This window comes from Neophocaena asiaeorientalis, unplaced genomic scaffold (genome assembly GCF_003031525.2).
Source record: "Neophocaena asiaeorientalis asiaeorientalis breed wild unplaced genomic scaffold, Neophocaena_asiaeorientalis_V1.1 scaffold544, whole genome shotgun sequence".
NCBI classification, from domain to species: Eukaryota; Metazoa; Chordata; class Mammalia; order Artiodactyla; family Phocoenidae; genus Neophocaena; species Neophocaena asiaeorientalis.
Window position 1 is genome coordinate 1,084,118 of NW_020173921.1, and position 24,433 is coordinate 1,108,550.

The window sequence follows — 24,433 nt, forward strand, 5'->3', positions numbered from 1 at the left end:
CTTGGATTGGAAGAATCAACATTGTGAAAATGACTCTACTACCCAAAGCAATCTACAGATTCAATGCAATCCCTATCAAACTACCACTGGCATTTTTCACAGAACTAGAACAAGAAATTTCAGAATTTGTATGGAAACACAAAAGAACCCTAATAGGCAAAGCAATCTTGAGACCAAAAAACGGATCTGGAGGAATCAGGCTCCCTGACTTCAGACACGGAGTAAAAGGAACCTCTTGCACTGCTGGTGGGAATGTAAATTGATACAGCCACTGTGGAGAACAGTATGGAGGCTCCTTAAAAAACTACAAATAGAACTACCATATGACCCAGCAATCCCACTACTGAGCATATATCCTGAGAAAACCATAACTCAAAAAGAGTCATGTACCAAAATGTTCATTGCAGCTCTATTTACAATAGCCCGGAGATGGAAACAACCTAAGTCTCCATCGTCAGATGAATGGATAAAGAAGATATGGCACATATATACAATGGAATATTACTCAGCCATAAAAAGAAATGAAATTGAGCTATTTGTAATGAGGTGGATAGACCTAGAGTCTGTCATACAGAGTGAAGTAAGTCAGAAAGAGAAAGACAAATACCATATGCTAACACATATATATGGAATTTAAGAAAACTAAAATGGCATGAACAACCTGGGGGTAAGACAGGAATAAAGACACAGACCTACTAGAGAATGGACTTGAGGATATGGGGAGGGGGAAGGGTAAGCTGTGACAAAGCGAGAGAGAGGCATGAACATATATACACTACCAAATGTAAGGTAGATAGCTAGGGGGAAGCAGCCGCATAGCCCAGGGAGATCAGCTCAGTGCTTTGTGACAGCCTGGAGGGGTGGGATAGGGAGGGTGGGAGGGAGGGAGACGCAAGAGGGAAGAGATATGGGAACATATGTATAACTGATTCACTTTGTTATAAAGCAGAAACTAACACACCATTGTAAAGCAATTATACTCCAATAAAGATGTAAAAAAAAAAAAATGGATGCCATCTACTTAGCAGTAGACATCAGAATTTGCATAAATAGAACCATTTCATTATTTGATGTGATCAATATTCATCATCCCTACACAGTATCCACTTCATTATGGGGGTGATATGTGCTTCCTAAAAGCAGGAAGCTGGGACGCTGCTCTAACATGATTCCACACTAAAACGTCACTGCCCATGACCACAACCTGCATGGTCAAATCTTGCAAAGGTGGTGAGCAGAGACCCAGTTTGTTGTTTTGAATGTTTCCTCTGCTCTCTTCTGTTCTTCACTTCTCAATCAGCCTAACCAAAGAAAACCAAGTGTGGGTCTTGGCCCACTTCTTCATCACTGACACTTTTCCCATTAAAGGTTTTCCCTTAAGAGGTTGTCTTAGGGATCTCAGGTAGGATGGCTACAAGAAAAGGAGGTTGAAACCACTTAATATTCAAATTACCATCTCTCATTGAGACTAGAGTGTTTGTATATGTTTTTCAGAATTGCATTCAATTTTTCACATGCTTATTTCTAAATCCTCAGAAGATATTACAAATTTCTTGAGATCAAGGACTATATATTCTTCTCAGTAGTGTCTTACATCTAGTTGATACTTAATAATGTTTTATATTCAGTGAAGGTGCTTGAGATTAGCTATAAGAAATTAGTTCTAATTCTTCTAATATCTAGGAAGAATTTGAAATATTTGTACCAAACATATCTTATATAATTTAAAAACATAATGCCAAAATGTTGAGCAGAGTATAAAAATATATATCTTTTGAATCATAGCTATAATAATTCCCTTTCAGGTAGTAAGGAAATTGGGATAAAATATGGTAAGAATTTTATCCTTTATGATGTAACTAAATCCAAGAATGGAAATAACAGAAGTCAGAAACAACACATTTATTAAGTATTCAAGATAGATCCATAATGCTCACTTTATGAGAAAATATGAGCTAGGCCAGATTTACAATTAGTATAATCATAACTCCCCAAAATTAAAGACCTAACAAAAGAAAGCCAACCAAATTTAAGGGTCTTAGAGTGACTCCAGTGATGGTATAATACAGGTAAAACACACATGGTTACTACTTGAGTGATAAAGCAAAAACTACATCAACTTAGAAAAATGAGTTTTCTTATCTAAATTGTAACAACTCAGCATCTCTGTGTACTCATCCAAGATTTTTTCCTGCTAGAGAAAATTCATGGAAAGTGGACTATGAAAAACCTGGTTGATAACATTTTACTGATCAGTGCCATTTTATCTTTGTACTTATGGAGATCAACTGAGGTAAAAGAATTAATTAGAAACTAATATATTAAAAAAGAGTCTATAGTTAGCTATAATTTTTTATTTCCCAGTGTTATCTATTTTTTCACACTCCACAGAAAAATAAGAGTGAGCTCTGACTCCCCATAAATATCACAGCTCAGCAGTTAAAAAAAATTCTAAAATTTGTATAAATTTACTCAAATCTTTGGAAAAAAGGCAGAACATAAATATATATGTGTGTATCTGTGTGCCTATTTGTATGTTTACAGAGAGATAGAAATAAGACAGATCATAAATAGATTTGCTGGGAGTGATTTGCAAATAAGGAATCATGATTATTGACTCCCCAATATTCATAATACCTGAATACTGAATCATATGAGTTTATTCACTATTTGTAGAATTCATAACATTCTAAAAGTGATGATATTACTCAATACAACTACTACATATCTACATGTATATTCCTAAGTGTAGCAAACCAGTAAAAGAGAACAATTAAGCTTGTTAGATGACTGTTGCTTCTCTACATTTTTGGATGTTTTTCAGTCTTCAGATATTTTAGATTCTTAAAATTTCCAGAAGAACTTTGAATTACTGCCTTATAATATAGGATATTAACTTGGGGAATTTAGAGGGCAAATGGGACTCAGTGTGAGTTGAATAATGTGCCTGGAGCTCACTACTGGCATCCCAGCTCTGTTGCTTGCATGTAGAACATGTGACTGCATGGACAGGTGAGAAACTCTCCCAAAGAGAAGATGATGCTTATTTATAATGGTCCCATTGTCATTTTTGTTAGCCTCTGCCATTTGCCACTCCTGTCTGTGTCTTCCTCTAGAAGTGCCTTTGCTTTTCCTGGGGAGATTCTATCATTTGTTTGTTTTTATTTTCTCTCATAAATTGCAAGCCCCTTCAAGGTGGAGATCAGTCTTTTTCATTTTGTAGGTATCTGTTTTATGTGTGAATGTTTCAGCAACCTAAATAATAGCATTACAAAGACTTCTCTCTGGAGTAATGGGTGGAATTAACAAAGTCAGGTAAAACAGAATTGAAATACTTTGAAGGAAAAAAAATTTAAATAACATAAATACAATCTAAGAACAGACTATACAGTCTTCATAATCACATAAAGACTGTATGTCATTTAGGATCTAACTATTTTATGCATCTAGCAGTGAATCTAGAAAGTCTGATTTCCTAGCAAATGTCTATCATGCTCGCACGTGGTCAAGGGTGCATCCCACTCCTTAGCTGAGTGAGTGTGAGAGAATAACATCAGAAGGATTGCCTCCACACCGGTCTCTCTAGTTACAATGTGGATGCAACAGTCAATTCAGGTCTTTGGGATGGCTTATAATTTTTCCAGGAGGGAAATCCAAGTAGAGATAAAATCTTAGTGGGAATCATTAATATACCTATTTATAGAAATCCAATAAAGGTGAGCATTCATTGGTACTTAGTCAAGGAAATATTATACACAATTACATATGATAGAATCAAGGAAGGTATCCAATTTTATTTAAGCAAGAATCAATAAGCAAAGGACACATTTTCCAGTGTGACTGAATGAAGGTTGTACTCTTAATATCTCTTAGGTATCCTAGGGACCATACACTGGGACATAAATGCCAAGTTCCCCAAATCCAGAATAGGCTCACCTGGGCAGAGAGCGATATTACAAGGCTTATGATGAGTCTCGGGTCCTTCACACGGCCTTCCCCCATACTGGGGCGGAGTGCATGCCCGTGTTCTTGTTCTTTGGCCTCGACCACATGTGAATGAACACAAACTCCACGGAGACCACTCCTCCCAGACTCCATGGACTGTAATAAAGCAAAGAAGCTTCAACAACAGAAGCAGAGAGGCAAAGTCAAAGATTATTTTTCTTTATAATTAAGAAAAAAACTCATCAAATAGACAAGTATGAAGATATTTTAAAAATTCAATTGAATTACTCTTATTTGTCACAAAATGTAAGTTAAGTCAGCAATCATTTAACTAATGGAAAATTGCATGTACTTCTTTTTGTATTTGAACAATTATTTATGTTATAAACTTTAAATGTTTTTATTATTTTTTTTAATGGAAATGCACCTCTCTCCCTCATAGTAAAATAGTCATGAGTTACTTCTATGTAAAAGTAACATCAACTAAATTTCTTAGAGTGATCTTCTGAAGTTAAAATTGCATTTAAATAGATAAGGGTCAATTTAATTCTTCCAACATTTACAAAGTTTCAGGATTAATAAATTTTATGGTGTCAGAGAATGAAAATAATCTGAAAATTGATGGTACATATTTTAAACAGGTTTTTGACCTCACATTTTAGAAAACGTATTTTTGCCATTTAAAAATGTGGGTGTTTAAAGTCACTGTCTTTTGAATAAGAGGGAAATTTCAAGAACTCTATCTACTTGCATAAGAGCCTCCTCTCTCCCCAGTTTTAAAACGAGGGGCAAATATGAAGACCTCTTTCTAATAGCCAGTAAAACAGAAGATATCTGTCCTCTTCCAGTAACTGGATAACACTGGAAATCCTCCTAATTAATAAAAATTCTAGAAAAAAAACATATGATCTAATTAAGTTATGTCTCATATAACTATCAGTACACCAGTACTTCAAATACGCCATTACGATGAATTCACCCTTGATCGGAAATACTAACATAATTTGTGTTCCTCCATAACAACCGCTGCAAATAAATGTTGACATCTTTTGCAGAAAGTCCATTAGGGTTCAAAGTTTAGGTCACTTTCTTGCACTGCCCAATCACCAATCCCATCCCAATTCGTAACATTTGGGACGGTAAGCAGTAGCACTCCATGGATAGTACAAATCAAAAGAAGCCAGGCAAAATGTCCTTTTCAATTCAAAATTCCTGTCTTGATGCTGAACCTCTGCCTTACTCTTAAAATTTCCTCAGCAGATGTTTGATATAACACCCACTGACATGAGTAGGGGGAGTAGAAATTTATCACAAAACATGACAAAGATGTTCATTTTCTCCTCAACATTGGTCGGGGTAAGCAGAAGCGTCAGAGGACACATGCCAGTAAATATAGTACATCTAGAATATTTTGCACGTTATCTGCTGACCAAGTTGTTACTTTAAAAACACAGATATGACATCCTTAATTATGAGGCAGCCCGTTCTCTTCTATTTATACTATTTAGTTGCCCAACTTGTGAAAATATGTTCAAATATTGGAAAAATTAGACAAATTTAGGTAATATCCAATGAAAAATTCTTTAAGATTCTATGAAACTTGCTGGAAAGTATATTTCAAAAATACTGTACAGAAAAAGTGAGAGAAATTAAGATGTTTGCATTTTTCCCATTTACGTCTGGGAACACCAAAGACAATTTGTATCCATTGGTATAAGAATAAATAGTAAGTCTGTTTTTAAGTCTAAGGAAAAAAATACACATATACCTATATTTACATATAGGTATATATGATCAATTACAGCAAATTAATTTTAAAGTAACATATATGAATATACTTTGTTATGTAAACTGTACACCTGTAAGCAATTTTCGTATTTATTTCTAGTTACCAAATGTTCTCCACTTAAAAACCACCTTTTCTTCCCGATTTTCTATATAAGATGCTAATAGACTATATAGAATTTTTATTTCTGGTTCTGTTCTGTTCTGGTTCTGTTGTCTTCTATCAAATCACATTATTGCACATGCAGTGAATAATCTCAGAAGAAAAAGCTGCTAAATTGGCAGATTTTTCTCTAAAATCTCAAAGAAATGTTCATTAATCTTGATTATTTACTTAAATTATGGAGCTGGAATCCTCTGAAAACTAATCTTGTTTTTTGAATTTTTTTTTGAATTTTATTTACTTTTTTTTTATACAGCAGGTTCTTACTCACTACCTTTTAACAGCATTTATTGCTCCATGGTGAAATTTCATGGCTTCTCCACATCAATTTTAAAAAGCAAAAATATGTTTTTTCATTTGAAAAAGACATACAATTATTAATAATTTATTTTTGATACTTGATACTATTGAATTAGTAGGAAATTGTAGCACAAATCTTGTAATTTTATGAATCCTTTTCATAGAGATTTATGATAAATATTAAATATTTTTATCTTAATGGAAATGTGTTGGATGAACTACTTTATTTTCAGTAAAGTATGAAAATCTGTAAATGATCTAGTCCATTTGAAAAATGTACCTAGAAACTAAAATCAAATTGATCCATTTTTATAGTTTTCTTCTTTAGACCCTAGCTATAATATCATGTCTCTGACTTATCTAGAGACGAAATGAGGAATACACAATACCCAAATTATATTACTACCAGGTTTCTGAAATAAGTATACAAAGTATCTTGTGATTCAGATTGGGATGTATAAAATAACTCCTTTAAGTGAAAGCTTTTTTCCTTAGGGAAATAAATGGATGTGAAAACGGTGACATTAAAAAAATCAAAACCATTCCTTAGCCTAAATCAGCTTTTTTCTAAAAGACTGGAATATAGAGTAGACTAGTGGTTCTCAACGAGGGGCAATAATGACCTCCCCCTCCCAGGAGACATTTGGCAACATTGGAGACATTTTTGGTTGTCATAGCTCAGGGGAAGAAAGGGGGCTACTGGTATCTAATGAGAAGAGGCCAGGGATGCTGCCAGACATCCCCAAATCCTCAGGCCAGCCCCACAACAAAGATTTATCCATATCGAAATGTCAGTGGTACCAAGGTTGAGAAATCCTGGAAGAGGTCATAAAACTGTAAGTCAGAAACCAGGGCAGTAAATACATAATTTCATGTACCTCTCTATTTTTCTCAATTTACTTTCTGTTTATCCGGATCATTTTCTGCCCTGAGCAATAAGAGTTTCTGAAGACACTATGATGTCAGAGCAACACTTTTGTAAAAGGCTGGATATCTTAGGATTCGTATTAGAAATAACACATTATTATGCAATTTAAAAACTCTTTAAATGTGAATAATGTGGGTGAAAGTTTACTAATTTATAACACTATTGATTAGCCTTTAAGAGTACAAATAAATATAAGCTCTAGTTCTATCATCCCACATATTCTGTGAAAAGTGACATTAATATTCAGTTTGTCCTTGTGTCATTTTCATTAATTAAATAGCAAATACCCTTGCTTATTCACAGTGTGACAAGTAGGTTATTTCTGAGATAATTTTCTTCTTGGGAATAAAGTATTTCAGAAAGATATTTACACTGTTCAGCATGCTATGTTAGGTTTTAAATTCACTTTTTGTCACTGTTTTCATTATATATTGTGTAAAAACATACATATTTACCAGCATGACAAATAATTGAACAAAATATCGAACACAAAATATTTCATAACAATCACCATCTGAAAGGTATCACAATATCCTGTAGTGGGATACTTATTCTACATTTTTCAAATAATAAAGTTGCTAAATTATTCTTCATGTTTGGAAAATTAAAAAGAAATCAACAAAATGCTTTTTATTGTCTTTAATTCAACATCTGAACTATAACAATGATTAAAAGATACGTATTTCTTATCACCAGTACTATTTAAGCAAATTTAAAAGATAAACCTACACGTATACGAAGGTGAAGAGAAACCAGTAATTAGTATGTACTTCTTCAGTAGGCATAATAGTAGAAGGTTTAAGAAACTGAGGAAAAGCTTTATAATCATAGAATATTATTCAGTTTTCTGGACATGAGATGCAGAGTGAAAGGGAGTACACACTGGTCCCACTATACATGGTCTCCACGCCCAGGGAGGGGAAGAATCAGCAGCCTCGGGCAGAAGGATGGAGATTTCCATATGTCAGCCAGGTGAATGTTCATAACTAGGTTTGGAAAGTAAGCTCTGAATAGAGAACTGTGGAGAACACTTTAGCACCCACTCAGACTTCCATTTGGGGATCTGTTTGCCATTAGAGTCTATCCCTGTATGTTGAAAGGATCTTGACTCTTCAAAAGGATGCTGATAACATAAACATATATGTCAAGTACAGCTTAACTCTCTGTTGACACTTTTTTGTTGCCAAGTTCAGGGCACTTGATCGTGGAACCCTTAACATAAATACTGTAAATAGGGCCCAGCTTTAAGTTCTAGTCCAGGCAATGCACTTAACCCACACCCACCTGAAAATCCACTAGCATTTCCTCATGAGGTCCTTTTATCTATAAAATTTAGACACATTACAATTTCTAAAATGCCGTCTCCTTACTGCTCTTGTTTCCCTTCTCTTGCCTAATGTACGTATGTTTGCTCTGTGACCCCTGTTATTGTCATCTTTTTTTTGTTGTCTTCCCCACCCATGATCTCCTCAAGCATCTTCTCCCCTCTGTTATCTTTTTATGTTTCATTTGATGTTCTTTCTCATCTAGACTGATTCCCTCTGATTCTCACTGACTTTTCTTATTTTCAGTGGAACCATTGCTCTTTTCCTACTGATTCTGTCTTCCCTCCCTCATATCTTTCTGCCCTGTTTATCTTTTTTTTTAATTGAAGAATAGTTGATTTACAATGTTTCAGGTATACGTCAAAGTGATTCAGTTATGTATATATATATATATTTTTTATTCTGCCCATTTTATCTTTTAATTCTACCTTTGTCTACCTTTGTGCCTCCCAAGCCCATAGCAAAGGGATCTCCCACCTCACTGCAGCATGCTTCCTCCACGACTGCCCACCACTTCCTTCCCCTTTTATTTTTTCCAGCTTGCCTTTTCTTTTATTGGAAAATTTATCATCTAATCCTTTTTAAGTGTACAACTCAGCAGTGTTAAGTATATTCATAGTGTTGGGAAACAGGTCTCCAGAAATTTTTCATTCTGCAAATCCAAACTCTGTACCTATTAAACAACTCCTCCTCCAAATTGTTTTGGAATGGGTTGCCCTCACCCCTTCTTCTGGGGAATTGGGATGGTCCCTGACCCTCCCCCATGCCACCCACTCTGTACTCTTGCTTTTAGCAACTGCGGAATTAGGCTTCTCTGGAAATGGAAATTGCCAGAAGACTTAGGCACATTTCACCAGATGAAAGGCGGCTGTAGTGCCAGGCCCTTTCCCTGTGCCCACCTCACTCCAGAGGCCTCTGGAAGGGCTGTGAATGCAAGTCCATTGTCAACTGCCGTGGTCTGAGTCGGCATCACCCATCCACCAAATGGCTGAGCAGAAACACAGACCGGGAGATTCACAGGATTACGTGCTTTGGACTTCTTGAAAGAAAGCCCAGAATCCTTTTAGTACTTATTTTTACATGAAAGTCAGTGGTCTGAGAAGAAGAAATGCTTATAATATGCATGTATGCACCGACGGACAAAAAAAATGTTGATGTAACATGGAAAATCTGATCCTAAATTGGTAAGCTATTATGTTATGCTCCATTTAACATGAAAGATCTTTTTTTTTTTTTTTTCCATTAGTGACTTTAAGTTTACAGAGCAGAGGATGACTCGGATGAGGGTAGGCACTTGAATGAAATAAACTAACAGAAAGTCCTTTGGCCCGGGGCACTATTTTCCCCGATGGGGTCAAATAAGTGGTAGGAAAATAGCTGACTGCCTTAAAGGCTGTATCAACCACTGTATTAAACACTGGGTACTGATCACATTTCCAGGATGCTGGCAAATTTCACTATTCCTACAACATTTACCTGGACATTTTCACCATCTAAAATAAGGAAAGACTTGGAACCTTAAATACCATTAGAAACAGATACATAATTTCAAGCTTATAGCTGCAGTCGGTAGGGAGACACTTTTGTAATTTCTTGGCTGCTCTGAAAGCGGAAAGAATCATATACATGATAAAATTTCACAGTTGAATACAAATTACACTTATCCACTCTAATTAAAATGCCTATACCAGGTTCATATGAAAATAACACATTGTTCCAAATGCGTAGCATGACACAATTCAATAACATCCACAGTTGTAGTTGCTGCTAACACTACCTGGACAGAGGGCAGTGTTATTGCAAACCCTTGATTCTCTTAATGGGCCGCTGCAGTGTGTCCCGTAAGGTGATACACAAGTTCTGGTTCGCACCTGCGACCCCTGACCACAAGTAACTGAGCATGTGCTCCACTGGGACCACTCTTCCACGCCAGATTCACCTGTGTGCAAGACAACAAATAAACATGAAATACTGTATTGAATATTCATCTAGTAAGCATTATACCAAACTGACATCATGACATCCAAGAATAATTTCAATGTAAAAACATGACAGTACATCAAAGATACACAAAAACATTTCAGAGAAAAAGAAACTTAAAGAGAGATACTATTACGCTGATGCAAGATCCAAGTTAGCTATAACCTTGTTAGCAAGACTCCACTTCACAAATCCACTGGGCCATGGATGCTATGAAGGGACAAGTCAGCATTTTTCAAGAATGATTGTTGGAGCGATTCTCTTCAAGCCAATCTAAAGCTTTGTCCTTCGATGGAAGAGGAAACAAAATGTATTGCTAAACTTACTCTGGATTTGGTGAGTAGGAATATATTGATGTATCCTTCCCCAGTCGTTTGTTCCATAATCTCCTTTCTAATGCTAGGTGAGGTAGGGCTCTGGGAGTTTGGGCATATCTAATTTTTATTGTGTTGAATACTCTTTATTCCTTGTGCAATTCCTACTTTTTCATCCTATGACAGCTATTTATTTTGTGATAATTTGTTCAAAAACATTCTACTCACAATTTTCCCCATGATGATCTAGAGTAGAGAAGTAAGTTTTACTTGAAATGAAGGAAAATTCCTCTATGATTTCTCTTAATTTAATCTGGAACGAAAATTTACTAAAAAAAAAAAAAAATAGGGCTTTAAAAGTCACTAAATGTCTGAATTCATTAACTTTCTTGGAGTAGGCATCACCCTGAGACTATGTCTAAGTTCTATTATGATCCAAAGTCATGTCCCAAGGAGACTTAAAGTCAAGAATTTCTAAGACCATCTCAACAGGCTTCTAATTCTATTATGGAATGGTGTTCAGGATAGATTTTTAACTCTAATTTGAAAACTTGCAGTTGCTTTCCTACAAATACAAAATTGGGCCATTTACCTGCTGGCAGGAACTAGTTAAATTAAATTTAGACTTTGTTGAAAAAGACCACTTTTTCTTCACTTGGTGAAGTGTTTCTGAAAACTCTGCATCACTGATTATATAAATCAAGGAGCAATTTATATTTTACAGATTCTGCAGAGAATTCAACTGATAGAGTATGATGATCCATTTTCCACCTTTTTTGGAAAGGTTAATACATGACTTAGAAATGACTAGCAGTGCAACTCAAGGCATCTGGTCCACGGGCTGGGACTCTAGGACAGATGAAGTTTGGACCAGAGTGTAACTCAACTTGCTGATCACTGAGAAGTTCTTTTTCCAAAAAACAGAGTCAGATGAAATAAAACATGCGTTTGATAAAGTAGTTCAAGTTACATTCTGGTGTAAGCTTCTTATCTCCTCGAGGACCCATGACAACTAGGTCACAGACAAGCACACTTTGAGTAGCACTGTTTGGAAGCATTTGCTCTTATTATACTTGTCTACAGTATGCACCCAGAGGTGTAAATAATATAATGCATTTATAACTGGGTATATATCATAAGGGCACAGTGGTAACTGGGATGACATATTATATTAAATAGGACATCTTTTCAGCGTTGTGATCAGTGTTTGTCCTGGTCATGCTCTATACGTCACCCTTGATTATTTCAGTATTTTTTGCCTTTACCAATTTATATATAACTACTCTATAAAAATGTTATTCAATGACCATTTGAATAATATTTAAAGCTATGCCTCATAGTTTGTTCTTTTACATGAAAGAATACTCTATCAAGGTTAAAAATAATTATTTTAGAAACCCTATAATATGACAATGGTTAAAAAATATCTACCCATACATGTATACGTGCACATATATATTTAGCAGTGAAAAAAACTTAAAGTTGGGGAAAATCTAATGCAAATTTTTTTCTTGTAATATTTCAACCTGTCTTTGTGATGAGATTAAGTGAAGTAGAAATATTTTGGTTGAATGTGATTAATTAAAAGCCAGAAAACCTTGAACATTGTGAATTCTATAATAAGTAAAATGATAAAGGCTATGAATACAATTAGTTCTATTTTTCCACAAGAGCATTGCATTGTTATGATGGCAGGAAAAGGTTTAACTAAACTGAGCAATGAATCAGGATCAAGAACTATTTTTATGTGTATTTCTGTAAAATTTTTAAAATTTTGGTTTGCTTCTGAATGTATGAAGCTACAATGATGTTGAACAAGCTAGATAACGATGCCTGGGTCATGAGGGATTGATAATTAGTGCTCAGAATTGGCATTATTCACTCCCCTTCAAACTGGTGGTTCATTCTGTTGATCAAAACTAAAACAAATAAATGAATAAGATATATATGGGCTTTCAAATTCTGAATCAAATCTTGCCATTGAAATACTGGCCCACCTACCAAAATGACCCCGTTATATCTCAATCTATAATTTCAAGTGACATTTCCATGAAATGGTTATGATTTCCATGCTGCCACAGCGTCATCCCAAAAGGCATGAAGGCTGTTCTAGTCAAGCACATTGGGGCTTTGTGAGAAATACTTTATAGCAAAGATATTCTGTAAAAAATTCACTGACATTAAGACAGTAAAGTATACTATTTTTAATATATATGTCTTTGGAGATAGCACAAACTAATTTGGTTCCTTAACTTGTAACTTAAGGCATATTACACATTATGTATTCTACATTATGTAGAAGGATTCAGTATCTAAGGTACTATTAAGGCTCTTTATTCTGACGCGAAACATGAAAGGTAACTGAAAAGGCACTGCTATTAAAGTCAGAAAGATCTGTCGTTGATGGAAAGCTACTGCATATTAGCTCTGTGACCTTGAGAAAGTCACTTTATTTCTCTGAACCTCTCAATAAAATGAGTTATACATCTACCTCAAAACCTATTTGTGAGGATTAAATGAGGTAAGGTATGGGAGTGCATTTTAAACTATAAACAAAATACTAATAAAAAATGTTGCTAGTATGTTAAAATCATGAAATTAGAAACACACAATTTTATTTTTCTGTTTTTGATAACATGTGACATACTATTTTCCCCAATGGAATAAAAGACTACTTTCCTAAACATGTTTATAAGATCATTTGATAACTATGGTGTTAAAAAGCATCAGTATGTATAATTAAGATGTCTTAAGCCATCTCGTTGGTATTTAATTTAGATGTCTATATTAAATATCTATGTCCTATCATGGCATTTCACTTCCATCGACTATAAATACAGCTGTGTCCTAGGCTATTTGAGCTTTGTACAATTATGTCCAAACTAGCCTATCTCAGTTACTAAACTGACCAAAATGGTCAAGTTATTTTGATAAAGTAATGTGACTTTATTAAATATTACTCTTCTAAAAACATTGCCAGTCACATTATTACTTTATAGAAAGTTTGTTTTTAAATACTGGGTTGACTGATCATAATGATTTAAGAGGCCAGTTTACTCATTTTGAGAAGTAATTCTTAAGTTATATGGTTTGATAGCTTTTGCTTTGTTTTTCCTCATGACTAACATAAAAATATATTGTGTTTTATTATTCAGTTTTACCCCTATTGAATTATTCTTTGTTCTCAAATTAATGCTAGCAATTACTCATCATTATTTACATGCAACACCAATTTCTTGGTTTGAAAGACAAATAGAAAAGTCTAAATAAAACAACTTTTGTAGAATTTTAGTGTGCTATACTGAGCTGTATTTATTCAGACTACCTTAACATTTGGAGAAAATATAATCTCAGAAAATATTTAAGGGCAAAAAATTAAAACCCTGCTCTTTTTAGCTTTATAATTGCCTCGTGTCAAATTATGTATTTTAAAAACTATGTTAAATAATGCAGTTTTCCAGTCTTTAATCAGTATCATAGAAATGTAAATTTAAAATGTCTTATACCTGTATTTATATTTACCTATACTATATTTGGTTTAAAATGAAATAATAACTATATGTTATTCATTAGCTAAAGCATCCAATCAATATTTTCAGAACTTTAATTCTGAAGTTCATTGACTTTTCTGACTTATTGTTAACATGGGGAAATAGTTTTAAAGCTCCTCATGGATCTGTTTAATAAGCATTTCATTTATTTTACCAAATCATGTGTCCCTATATATTAGATACAAAACAATGCCTGGAAAATAGTGAGTAAATTAAAATGGAAACTAGTAATTCCTCACTAAGAAAATATAATGTTCCTTGTGATTTGAATTTGCAAAAAGGTTTCTGGCTGAAAACTCTGAATTTTCTTGGTATGTGTCACAGGCAAATCCAAAAACAAAATTTATATAAAAACTCCTGGCCAAATTGCATAATATTTATGCATAAACTAATTTTGCTACATTATTGGAAATTTAAACTATGGTTCACCATTTCATTATTAAGTGACCCCAATTTTAAGGAATTTCAGTAAACCAATGTCTGCCACTTCTTTTGCCAAATTTCAGGACACCTCTAATTGTACAGAAATGCCCCATGAAACAGCACAAGAAGGAGGCTGAGTAGTCAGCCCATGCCCTGTGCCTTTACTTAGAGTCAGTCATCTCCTAACCTCTGGTCAGTAGTTGAGACTTTTTGATCCTTGTAAGGGAGAAAAATACATTTAGAAATTTGAAAATTTGCCTGAACCTGGTCATGCACTTTTGGACTTGTTCAATCAAATAGTAAAAATATAAATCACCTTTTCTTAAATAAGAAGGTGCATGAAAAGCAATCCAGATAAGCAAGTTTTCTCCATTTCTGGATTTGGCTGCAACATATATTTTTAAAAAGATAAAAAAGTGTCCTTAATGTAGAATTTATTCTAAATGTTCTTCCTTTTCTGAGAGTTCTTTGACCTACTTGCCACTAATGTATTCAAGTCTACTATTCACCCATTACCAAGAGCACAATTCATTAAGAATATTTGCATTTTTGAGTTATAGATTCAAATCTAGTGTTCTGAATAAGTATTATCCTAAGATCACATGAACTAAAGGAAATATTCATTCTTCAAGGGAATTTCATCAAAATCAGTCTGAATGTCATGTCAAAAAGCTGGTCATGTACTTGAAACTTCTGTATTAATAGTAAAACACATCATCTAGATTGGAATGTATAAGACTTTATGAAGACATAGATGAAACTGTTAGTTTGCAATTTCCTGCAATAAAACTGACAGATGAAAATGTTTATAACACAGATTAATCATGTTTTCATCTAAGAATGTTCTACATTCAAAGAGGGGGAATTATAGCCCATATATTATGATGAGCCAAAAGAGCAATGCATTTATTTGTTTATATATATATATATATATATATATATATATATATTTTTGGAGGGATGTATTTTAAAGCAATCTAATTTATTTAGGATTAAAAATATTATAAACCAAAAAATCATTTTTGTTGATAGCTAATTATTTGGAGTGTATTATAACTTACTAATAAAGACTGTCAACTGTTTATTATTTAGCTTATATAACAAAACTCTTTTCAAATTAAAGATATTAAATTCTAAAAAAAGTTTCTGACTAATTGCTATACACTTTAACAATCAATTAATATTTATATGATACATGACAACTGAAAAAATATTCAACATATTAAATATTAAATTTCATCATCTAAAGTCCTGCTTAATATATTAATTCTAAAAAAGTCCTAAAATAATCAATTATTGATGAAATAACTTTGCTGAGTTTCTTTAAAAGTTTAATGATACATTTTAAGTAGTTAATTAACATAAGTAAATAATAATATGTAAATCCTAAATGTCCCACAATGAAATCAAAATAAATCTTACACATTTTTTGTGCACTTTTCAGTTCACAGCTACTTCATTTATGGACTTTAACTGGTGACAAAAAAAAATGGCTCAAAAAATATCAGCTCCAAAAACTGACAAATGTGCAGCAAAAGATTATGAAAACATGCAGTGGTTTCATTAAATTAACAACAATAAATAGAAAAATGTAACTAACGTATTACCAGTTTGTGCCATAAATTTAGCAGCATCAGCTTGTTCCTGAGGGACCCTTTTTTCATGAACAGATCGAGGTCGCTGACTTTTAATTGTATGATCTCCCATCATTCCAAATTCTAAAGACAGAATAAAGGTATATGAAAGCTTGTGTGCAGACATTTCTCACAAATTACATCACTGTCTCATGCAATATGTTCCTACACAGACCTAGAAGTTACTGATTAAATCCACGATTCTAAATTTTTTAGGCTGATCTGCTTGGAACATTTCTAAACTCAAATCAAAAAAATCTATAAACAAGAACAAGGGTTCAAGAAACAATGCTAACAGTCAGTGAAATGACACATCAGGTTTTAAGTCAGCTGAAGTAACAGACATAGTGTACTCTTTTCTGATCGTGTTTTGCAGCAATACGTGAGAAAAAATACAACCACAGGGCTAACTTTTGTTTTTCAGAGATAGAATCCTGATGCAAACCAGTTGCTTTGCTGGAGAATCATCACCCCCGACAAGTTTTTTCAGCACATCCTTGAGGAGTGAGTGACCCTGTAACCTAGCTTACCTAAGGCAAACATTCACTTGATGGACTGTTTTCCCAAAGACAAGGTTTCCCTTAGTGTCCTCCAAAGCTTATAGAAAATGGTGGCTTAGATAACTCTCATTCTCTCCTGCCTCGTGCCCACATAATTCTTCATCCCTTTTCTAACCACTTGGAAGAGAGTGTTTTCTCCTTTAAAAGTTATGTTTAAGAGAGAGAATGACTCCAGGTTTCTGTTATTTTAATCCTTTCAACATATACCTCCTAGGAAAGGAAAATAATCTGGGCCTAACTCAGAGACAGATGCGGGGGAGAGAAAAAATAAGCTGAACAAAAGAATAGATTCCACATAGTGTACATTTATTTAATCTATATGCTTAGAACTCTGTAAGCATTCCATGCTTATTTCACTGTTACTGTAAAATAATTTGAATAAAACCAAAGCCTGATGAATGGAGTGGTTAGTTCTGGCTCACAGGACTGTAGGTGGGGGAAGAGCATTGCTGAGGGGCAGGGGTCAGTGGTGCTCAATGTTCCAAGAAAAGTTTTGGGTCTTTAACACCAGGTCTTTCATACATGACACACATGACTGGGTAAAATATGTTCTAATGATAGTGCAAATAGATTGCTAGAACTAATAATGTCAACATTTGGGAATGGATAATTTCACCAGCTTATTGTTTTGGCTTTTCCCATCCATCTTTAAATCATCTTCTGCTAAAATATTACAATGTACCTTTTATGATTAAGCAGTGTATTTTTTATACACAACTCTGATCTTTTATGCAAGGAGAAAAGACTAGCGCATGTTTTTGTCCAGCCTGGCAGATTTCCTCATAAATATTAAAGTATGGCTCCTGACAGATTGATTTGTCAGAAATTCTTTCAAGATATTCTACCCAAGAGAACATCTCATGAGAAATCTGAGAAATCTAAATGTGTGTTTGTTTTTATCAGTTTAGATAAAATCCAAGGCAGGAAATGGAAATTTTCATAAAATGTCAGTTGCTTTAATCTCATAAAATCCATCACTGTTTTCCATTACTGCCAACATCCTTTCTTTCCATTCATTTATGTGTACGTTATGTGCTGCCTAAACCATGCTTCATTCTGCTAATGAGAAGTATCTAATCACCTATCATCTAATGATTTTGGAGAGTGACCACGTAGAAAATTTATATCTAGACTCCTGCACTATCCAATATTTTGAAATATTATATATAATTGAAATTTCTCTGGATCTGAAAATAGCAAAAGAAATATAATAGTAATTTTTATTAACAGTATGCTTTACCTTCTGTCCTCTTGAATTTATCATTTAAATTGTGTACGAGTGTGTCTATCATTTAGGGCATCTGAGTCAGAGCACATGTTCACATAAGTAATCTGGGGGCTCTGATGCTTACACTAAGGTAGTTTGGGCACCCGGAGGGCAAAGGACACCAAAGAAAGTATCCCATGCCTACAACTTCCTAACTACAAGGTAACTTTATTACCTGTTCTAGTAGAAGGCAATTCTTCAACTTGGTGGCAGCATGATAATAGCCTGCAATTTGTTTTCTAAGGAAAAATAGTTTACAGGGATTATGATCCTGAAATTTAGGGGTCTGAGGATATAGGTTGGCTCTGAGATCATTTTAAAAGTGTCATATTCAATTTTTAATGATTTCTGAAATTTAAACACAAGTAAAGTACTATTTTTTTTTTAAATAGGCAGTATTTCAGTGAACTATTTCACATTATTAGCTGGAATGTAATTGAAGCTTCTCAAACACAAATTTCAAATTTTATATTACAAATTAAATTTCTATATTCTTCACTCTAGTCACTTCTACTTATTAATAATCAATGTTATATGAGCATTAGTGCTAATGCCTTATCATGGGTCCCAGCATTTAAGAAATTCTTCAATCATATGTGGACTTGATTACATAAGTTTTACATAATCGAAAGTTTAAAATAAATTTTCTGATTATTGTTACCAATATAATTTATATTAAAATTTACTTAAAAATTAAAACTATTCAATAATATGAGGTCTTGATATAACTAAATTCCCTATAAGATAGAAGACATGCTAACAATTTACTTCTTTTTCTCAGATGGAAAAGCCTCACTACGGTGGTATTTTTTTAATGTGCTAGACGGATTGTTTCAGAACTTAAACAATCCTAATTTGTAAGTGAAACACATAAGCTCTTATCTAATTAAGTGAGTTTCTTCTGCTAATGTTTATGTGCCAAGTGTTTGAAAAAAAACTTCTTTGTTTAAGGGTTGTTATCAATGGTAAAATTTAACAACAAATGCTATGGCTCCATCCATTTCTCACAATGGAATACTTTCAAAATATTCGTGCTCTCTTTCAAGATGATATCATATTCAATTTTCTTCATTTCTCATGAATATAAAGGCCAATTGGATCATCTAAACTTAGGGAGAAAAAGCTATCATTTTTGCTATTATTCTCTTATTTAGTGAATATGGGTTGAGGTAAACCTTTAGTGTGTTATGCTTTCTGAATAATATCAGTTCTTCATGGTTGTTGATTTATATTCAAATGATTCTGAGGTGGCAAAGATCATATACTACATTAGTTACACGAGAAAAACAGCATAGCCAAATAAAAAGATGATTTGCTTTGGTAAAAGCAATGAAAAGCAAGTTATGAAATCAAATGAAGTCATGTACAGCATAATATTGTATATGTACATATGGTACATGGCTTATGAAAATACAGGGTTATTTCCTATATCTTTATGTTGATGGTATCGATGAAGTGGTAGATAAATAACTGCGTTCATATATAAAACTCATATGGCTTTCCATGTTTAGGCACATTTTCTCATATACACTTTTTCACTGTGCTTCTTGATAAAAAGCAGTAGTCTCTGGAAGTACGATACAATCAAAGTCACATGAAAAAAAGGTTTTGAAAATCTGTTGCTTTAGGTATAGTTTTATGTCTTTTCTTCTCCCATCCAGGAATATTATAAATAGATCGTTAAGAAACAAATACACTTGAAAACTGACTCTTGGTAGTCAATTGTCAGTCATGAAGTTTTTGTCTGGAAATCAAGGGTTATAATAATGTGAAGTCATCAAAAAGTTAAAACACACACATATCCACTTGTTATTTTACCATGTTTATTCTTCAATGTATGGACAAGTAGAGCAGCAAATTAGTCGATAACAGTTATTACTGCAAACTATCTTGCAATATAAATATTAACTTCACATTGTTAGCTAGCTTTCCTTCGCATTTCTACAGAAACTATTCTAGCCCACCGTTGCTTCTCAAGAAACTCCCAGAGATATACCCTACGTTTAATCTACAGCCAAATTGCACTACTTTTTGTCATGGAAATGGTCAAGCCAACGCAGCCTTTCTCTTATTTTCCTCCACCTGAAACATCTGCTCCTCCAGCCATGCCTGCAATAAAGTCCTCTCCAAATCCTCCTCAAATGGCACCACCTCCATGAACTAACCAACCAATCAGAATCAGCCTCTGTCTGCCCTAACTTCTGTTCTGCTTTGTATCAATAATGGACTTTTACTTATTAGACTGTGTCTTATTCCCCAAACTGGATTATGAACTTATATGGAAAGGAAGTATGTCTTACAAGTTTTAAAAGCACCTCCTCTTTGCATATAACTGGGGCTCAATATTTATTCTATAAATAACTTTCATGTTAAGAATTGCTTCTCCAAAAGGCAAATTTCTAGATACCTAGAACCATTTCTTTAACTTGTTTGGTGAACAGTTCAATGGGGAAAAGATAAAATCTTAGAGAAGTACTTAAAAGTTAATTATGTATGACTATGATGGTAAACATTTCTTTTGTCAACAGAGTTAACTATTGTTGCTATTGTCGATAAATATATTCAGATTATTATTTAAATAATTGAAATATTACTTTATTTAGAACTTAAATCTCACTGTCCCAAAACAAAGCTTAATGCCCTAAAACAATGCTTAATTTTTGTCAATAACATTTATCAATTACTTACTGTTTTAGGTATTAAAATTACAAACATAAGTAAAAAAATGGTCTCTGATATTCTCACACCCAAGAAAACCCACTAAACATGGCCTGATCCTTTCAAATACATAAAATTATTTACCTTAATCAAAACATTAAGCTGCACTTGTATGTTATTAAATTCGTTCATTTATTTTTACACTTATTGGAAACAGAGTTGGCACAATTATGTTGCATGCAGATTTTTTGTGTGCATAAGATGGCCTGGAGATATTTAGGTAGTGAAGAAGAGACCAGATCATCAGTCATTATGATATTCTCCTGTTTTCTGAGATTATTTTAAACAATTTTTTTGCAATATGATTAGACGTAAAAATTGTTTTCTCTCCCTCAACAACTCTTTGTTGAGTGCCTATATAGTCAGGTACTTTATGAAAACATAGAGCTGACTGGGAAAAAGACTATTATCTACATCATCAAAGATATTTCTAGAACTGGCATGAACTATTGGAAACAAGGAATTTTAAAATTAGACAACATTAACTGGAATTCTGAAGAACGCTGTTTAAGAAATACATTTTACTGTTAATTATACATTAATTTCATTTTCCCAAAGAACCAAACAGGAATAGAATAAGTGGATGAAAGACAATTTCCAAAGAATTAATTCAAATTAATGAAAATTATACAATAAATATCAGGAAATATTTAAATAAATTTTGAGAAAATCAAAAATTAATATTAAGAAATATTTAAAATAAATTAATGCATGTTAAGAAATATTAGAAATCTGAGAAATCCATCATTAAAATTTGAAAGGTTAATTGATATTCTTTCCTTCAAATTATTTCTTGGTTCTATTGCCATAATTAGATACATGGTTATAGGCATGAAGATGCTATTTATTACAATAATAAAACAGAATCTTGCTTTTCAAAAGACTCCCACAGAAATGATTTTATTAGGTAGTTGGCCATGACTCTGTTAAGTAAATGGGTGATTTAATGGCACTTCTAAAATGGACAAAACATAGTATAATGAAATGATATACTGATAGTATGTTTATAGAAAAAGGTTAAATGATCAGATGTTTTCAATTAAGTTGTTAAATTATGAAACCCAAACTATTTTATAGAAGAGATTGTCAAATATATTTAGTGTATATACTCTTAGTCAATGATGATATATTCTAACTCATTTTATTTCCAAATAGAAGCTTTGAAATAATTACATATAATGATAGATTCCCTTTAGAACTTTTCAAACATGTATTCAAAAATTATATTATAAAACATCTTATCTAGAATGATTCCAGGACATTTGGGGTATAAACCCTTAAATCATCATTTTTACACTTAGTCTTACTTCTGGGAAGTGTTAGTGAACTGGATGCACCGTTCCATGTAAGAAATCATCAATGTGTGAAATCATGTAGGAATTATTTGTTAATATTTCTTATATATTATCCAATTACATTTTATGATCTCATCTCTTTTTGAGATAACTTTTGGATTTTTATAAACTATCAGTAATGGTTTGCTTGAAAGATACTTTATTTTTTGGTGATGAGTAAAATAAATGTAGAAGCATATAATAGAGCAATTCTACTTCCAATAGTAAACTAGTAGGATTCATCTTTTCTTGTTGACCTGTATCAGAATTTAATTTAGCATTTTAGTACATCAGCGGCAAAATAAGATGCTATGTTGCGAGTTCCAGCACCTTTTGTAGGGGACTAAAATCCTCACACTATAAGACGTGAAAAATCTTATTGCTAAAGTGGCCCAATAAGATCTTAGAGAATGTGAATTACAAGAAAGTAAACTGGGTTGTCCCTGGATGAAGCATTTCTACATTTTCCTAACAAGAACAGGGCTGGCTTGCTTTCCTGCCAAGCTCTTTGACATGCAGAGGGAATCAGGCCCACAGAAAGCTTCTTTGAGGCCTTATTAAGAACCCTGGAAAGTATCTCTACCCGATTAAATGTGAAACTTTTGTAGGGGTTTAAGAGGCAATGAGTGAGAAATCATGGTTTGATTTGAATTTTAGATAGATTACTGTAATTGAAGAATAGAGAGCAGAGTCTAGGGGAACAAAATTAGAGGCAACATAAACTATGAAGAGCTACTGCAATTGTCCATATACAACTATTTGTGATTGGGTAGGGGGTCGGGTTTGATCGATGGGTCACCAGCAGCTCCTAAGCCTCGGGGAGCAAATGGATGGGGTACCCCCATTAGATAAGAATCAGAAGTCCCAGCTTACTGCAGGTTGAGTACATCTTTGGACGACTGGGTCCAAATTGTTGGCAACTAGAGCAATTGTCAGTGCCCCAAAAGTTTACAGGGAAGTGTTTTATAAGAAAGTTTACATTTGAAAAATGGGACACTTTTAGTATGGTATTTTTGAGAGATGTTACCTTTGTATATATATTACATTATGCATATTGTATTATATGTATTATATTATGCATTCATTTAGAATGTTTAAGAAAAATGATTCCTCTATGATTTTTTAATTAAGGCTTATATCCATATGGGACTTTTCCACTTGCTGAAGTTCAATCTCATTTCCTATAACAGTACAGCACAGAATAATTTAACTTAAAGCAATATCACTGAACGCATATTTACTGAAAGAAATAATTTAACAAGATACCCCGTGAGAATAATTAGTACATTCTACACTCCAACTGAAAGTTAAAAGATTAGGTAAATTGTTGCTTGACCCAAACATCTCAACATAAATACATAGTGGGTAAGCCATGAAATGGATTTTTCATGCTTTTTCATAAGGCACTGGTATCTGGATAGTTCTGAAACATATTTACTGCACTTAAACCACCTTCGTGTGACTCACATGATCTCAAGCTTGTACCTGGAGGTAAGAAAGAAGTTCCTTTGTCATTTATGCTTTTTAACTCATCCATTTTGTTCCCACAGAATTTCTTTTTTAGAGAATCTATAAATATCAAAATAAATAGTTCTACTCATGTGTAACCATTTATTGCTATGTTTTTGTGTCTTATCACATAATGTTTTAGTTTACAGCAGTATCATTGTATACATGTTTACTGAAAGAAATATCAAAACTGAGCTTTTAATGAAAATGATTCCACTAAGACATACATATAGTGCTTACAGCAATTTCTAAAAATAACTATAATGCCATCTTAACTATCCTCTCAATACTCTAGCTTATTTTTCAGGGACACATGAATACATGTGGATAATAGTTTCAGTACTTTTCAAGTCTATAAATTATCCTTATAATCAATTAACATATATTCAAACTTGTTTCCATCATTTATCATTATCTATATTGAAGCCCAAGGGGCATTCTATAGAGAGAACTAAAAATGATTAGCCATTTCAAAGCAGTGTTTCAAATACCTAGAGACAAGGAAGACCATTAAACTAAGATGTGAGGTGCAGCTGAATTGTCAGGGTGGACAAATAAAGTGAAGACCAGCAGATGCAGCTCCTGTTTTGAGCATCACACCTGAAGTTCTCCGAACATTTTTCCTCCTGTTGCAAAAGGGGATTCTGGGAACAGGGTCTCTGAGGTCTTCTGAAGCTCTAAAATTGCATTATTTTCT

The 24,433-nt window shown here is 33.4% G+C and overlaps 1 protein-coding gene across 1 annotated transcript in view; it reads right to left on the bottom strand.

Moving 5' to 3' along the window:
• The window catches only part of ADGRB3 (adhesion G protein-coupled receptor B3), a 778,422-nt gene that overhangs the window by 463,941 nt on the left and 290,048 nt on the right, over positions 1-24,433 (bottom strand). The window contains exons 2-4 of the mRNA XM_024752147.1: positions 16,322-16,432; positions 10,224-10,385; positions 3,937-4,101 (exon numbers count right to left, since the gene is read on the bottom strand). Coding sequence (XP_024607915.1) covers positions 3,937-4,101; positions 10,224-10,385; positions 16,322-16,432 — 438 coding nt within the window. The remainder of the gene's footprint in view (positions 1-3,936; positions 4,102-10,223; positions 10,386-16,321; positions 16,433-24,433) is intronic.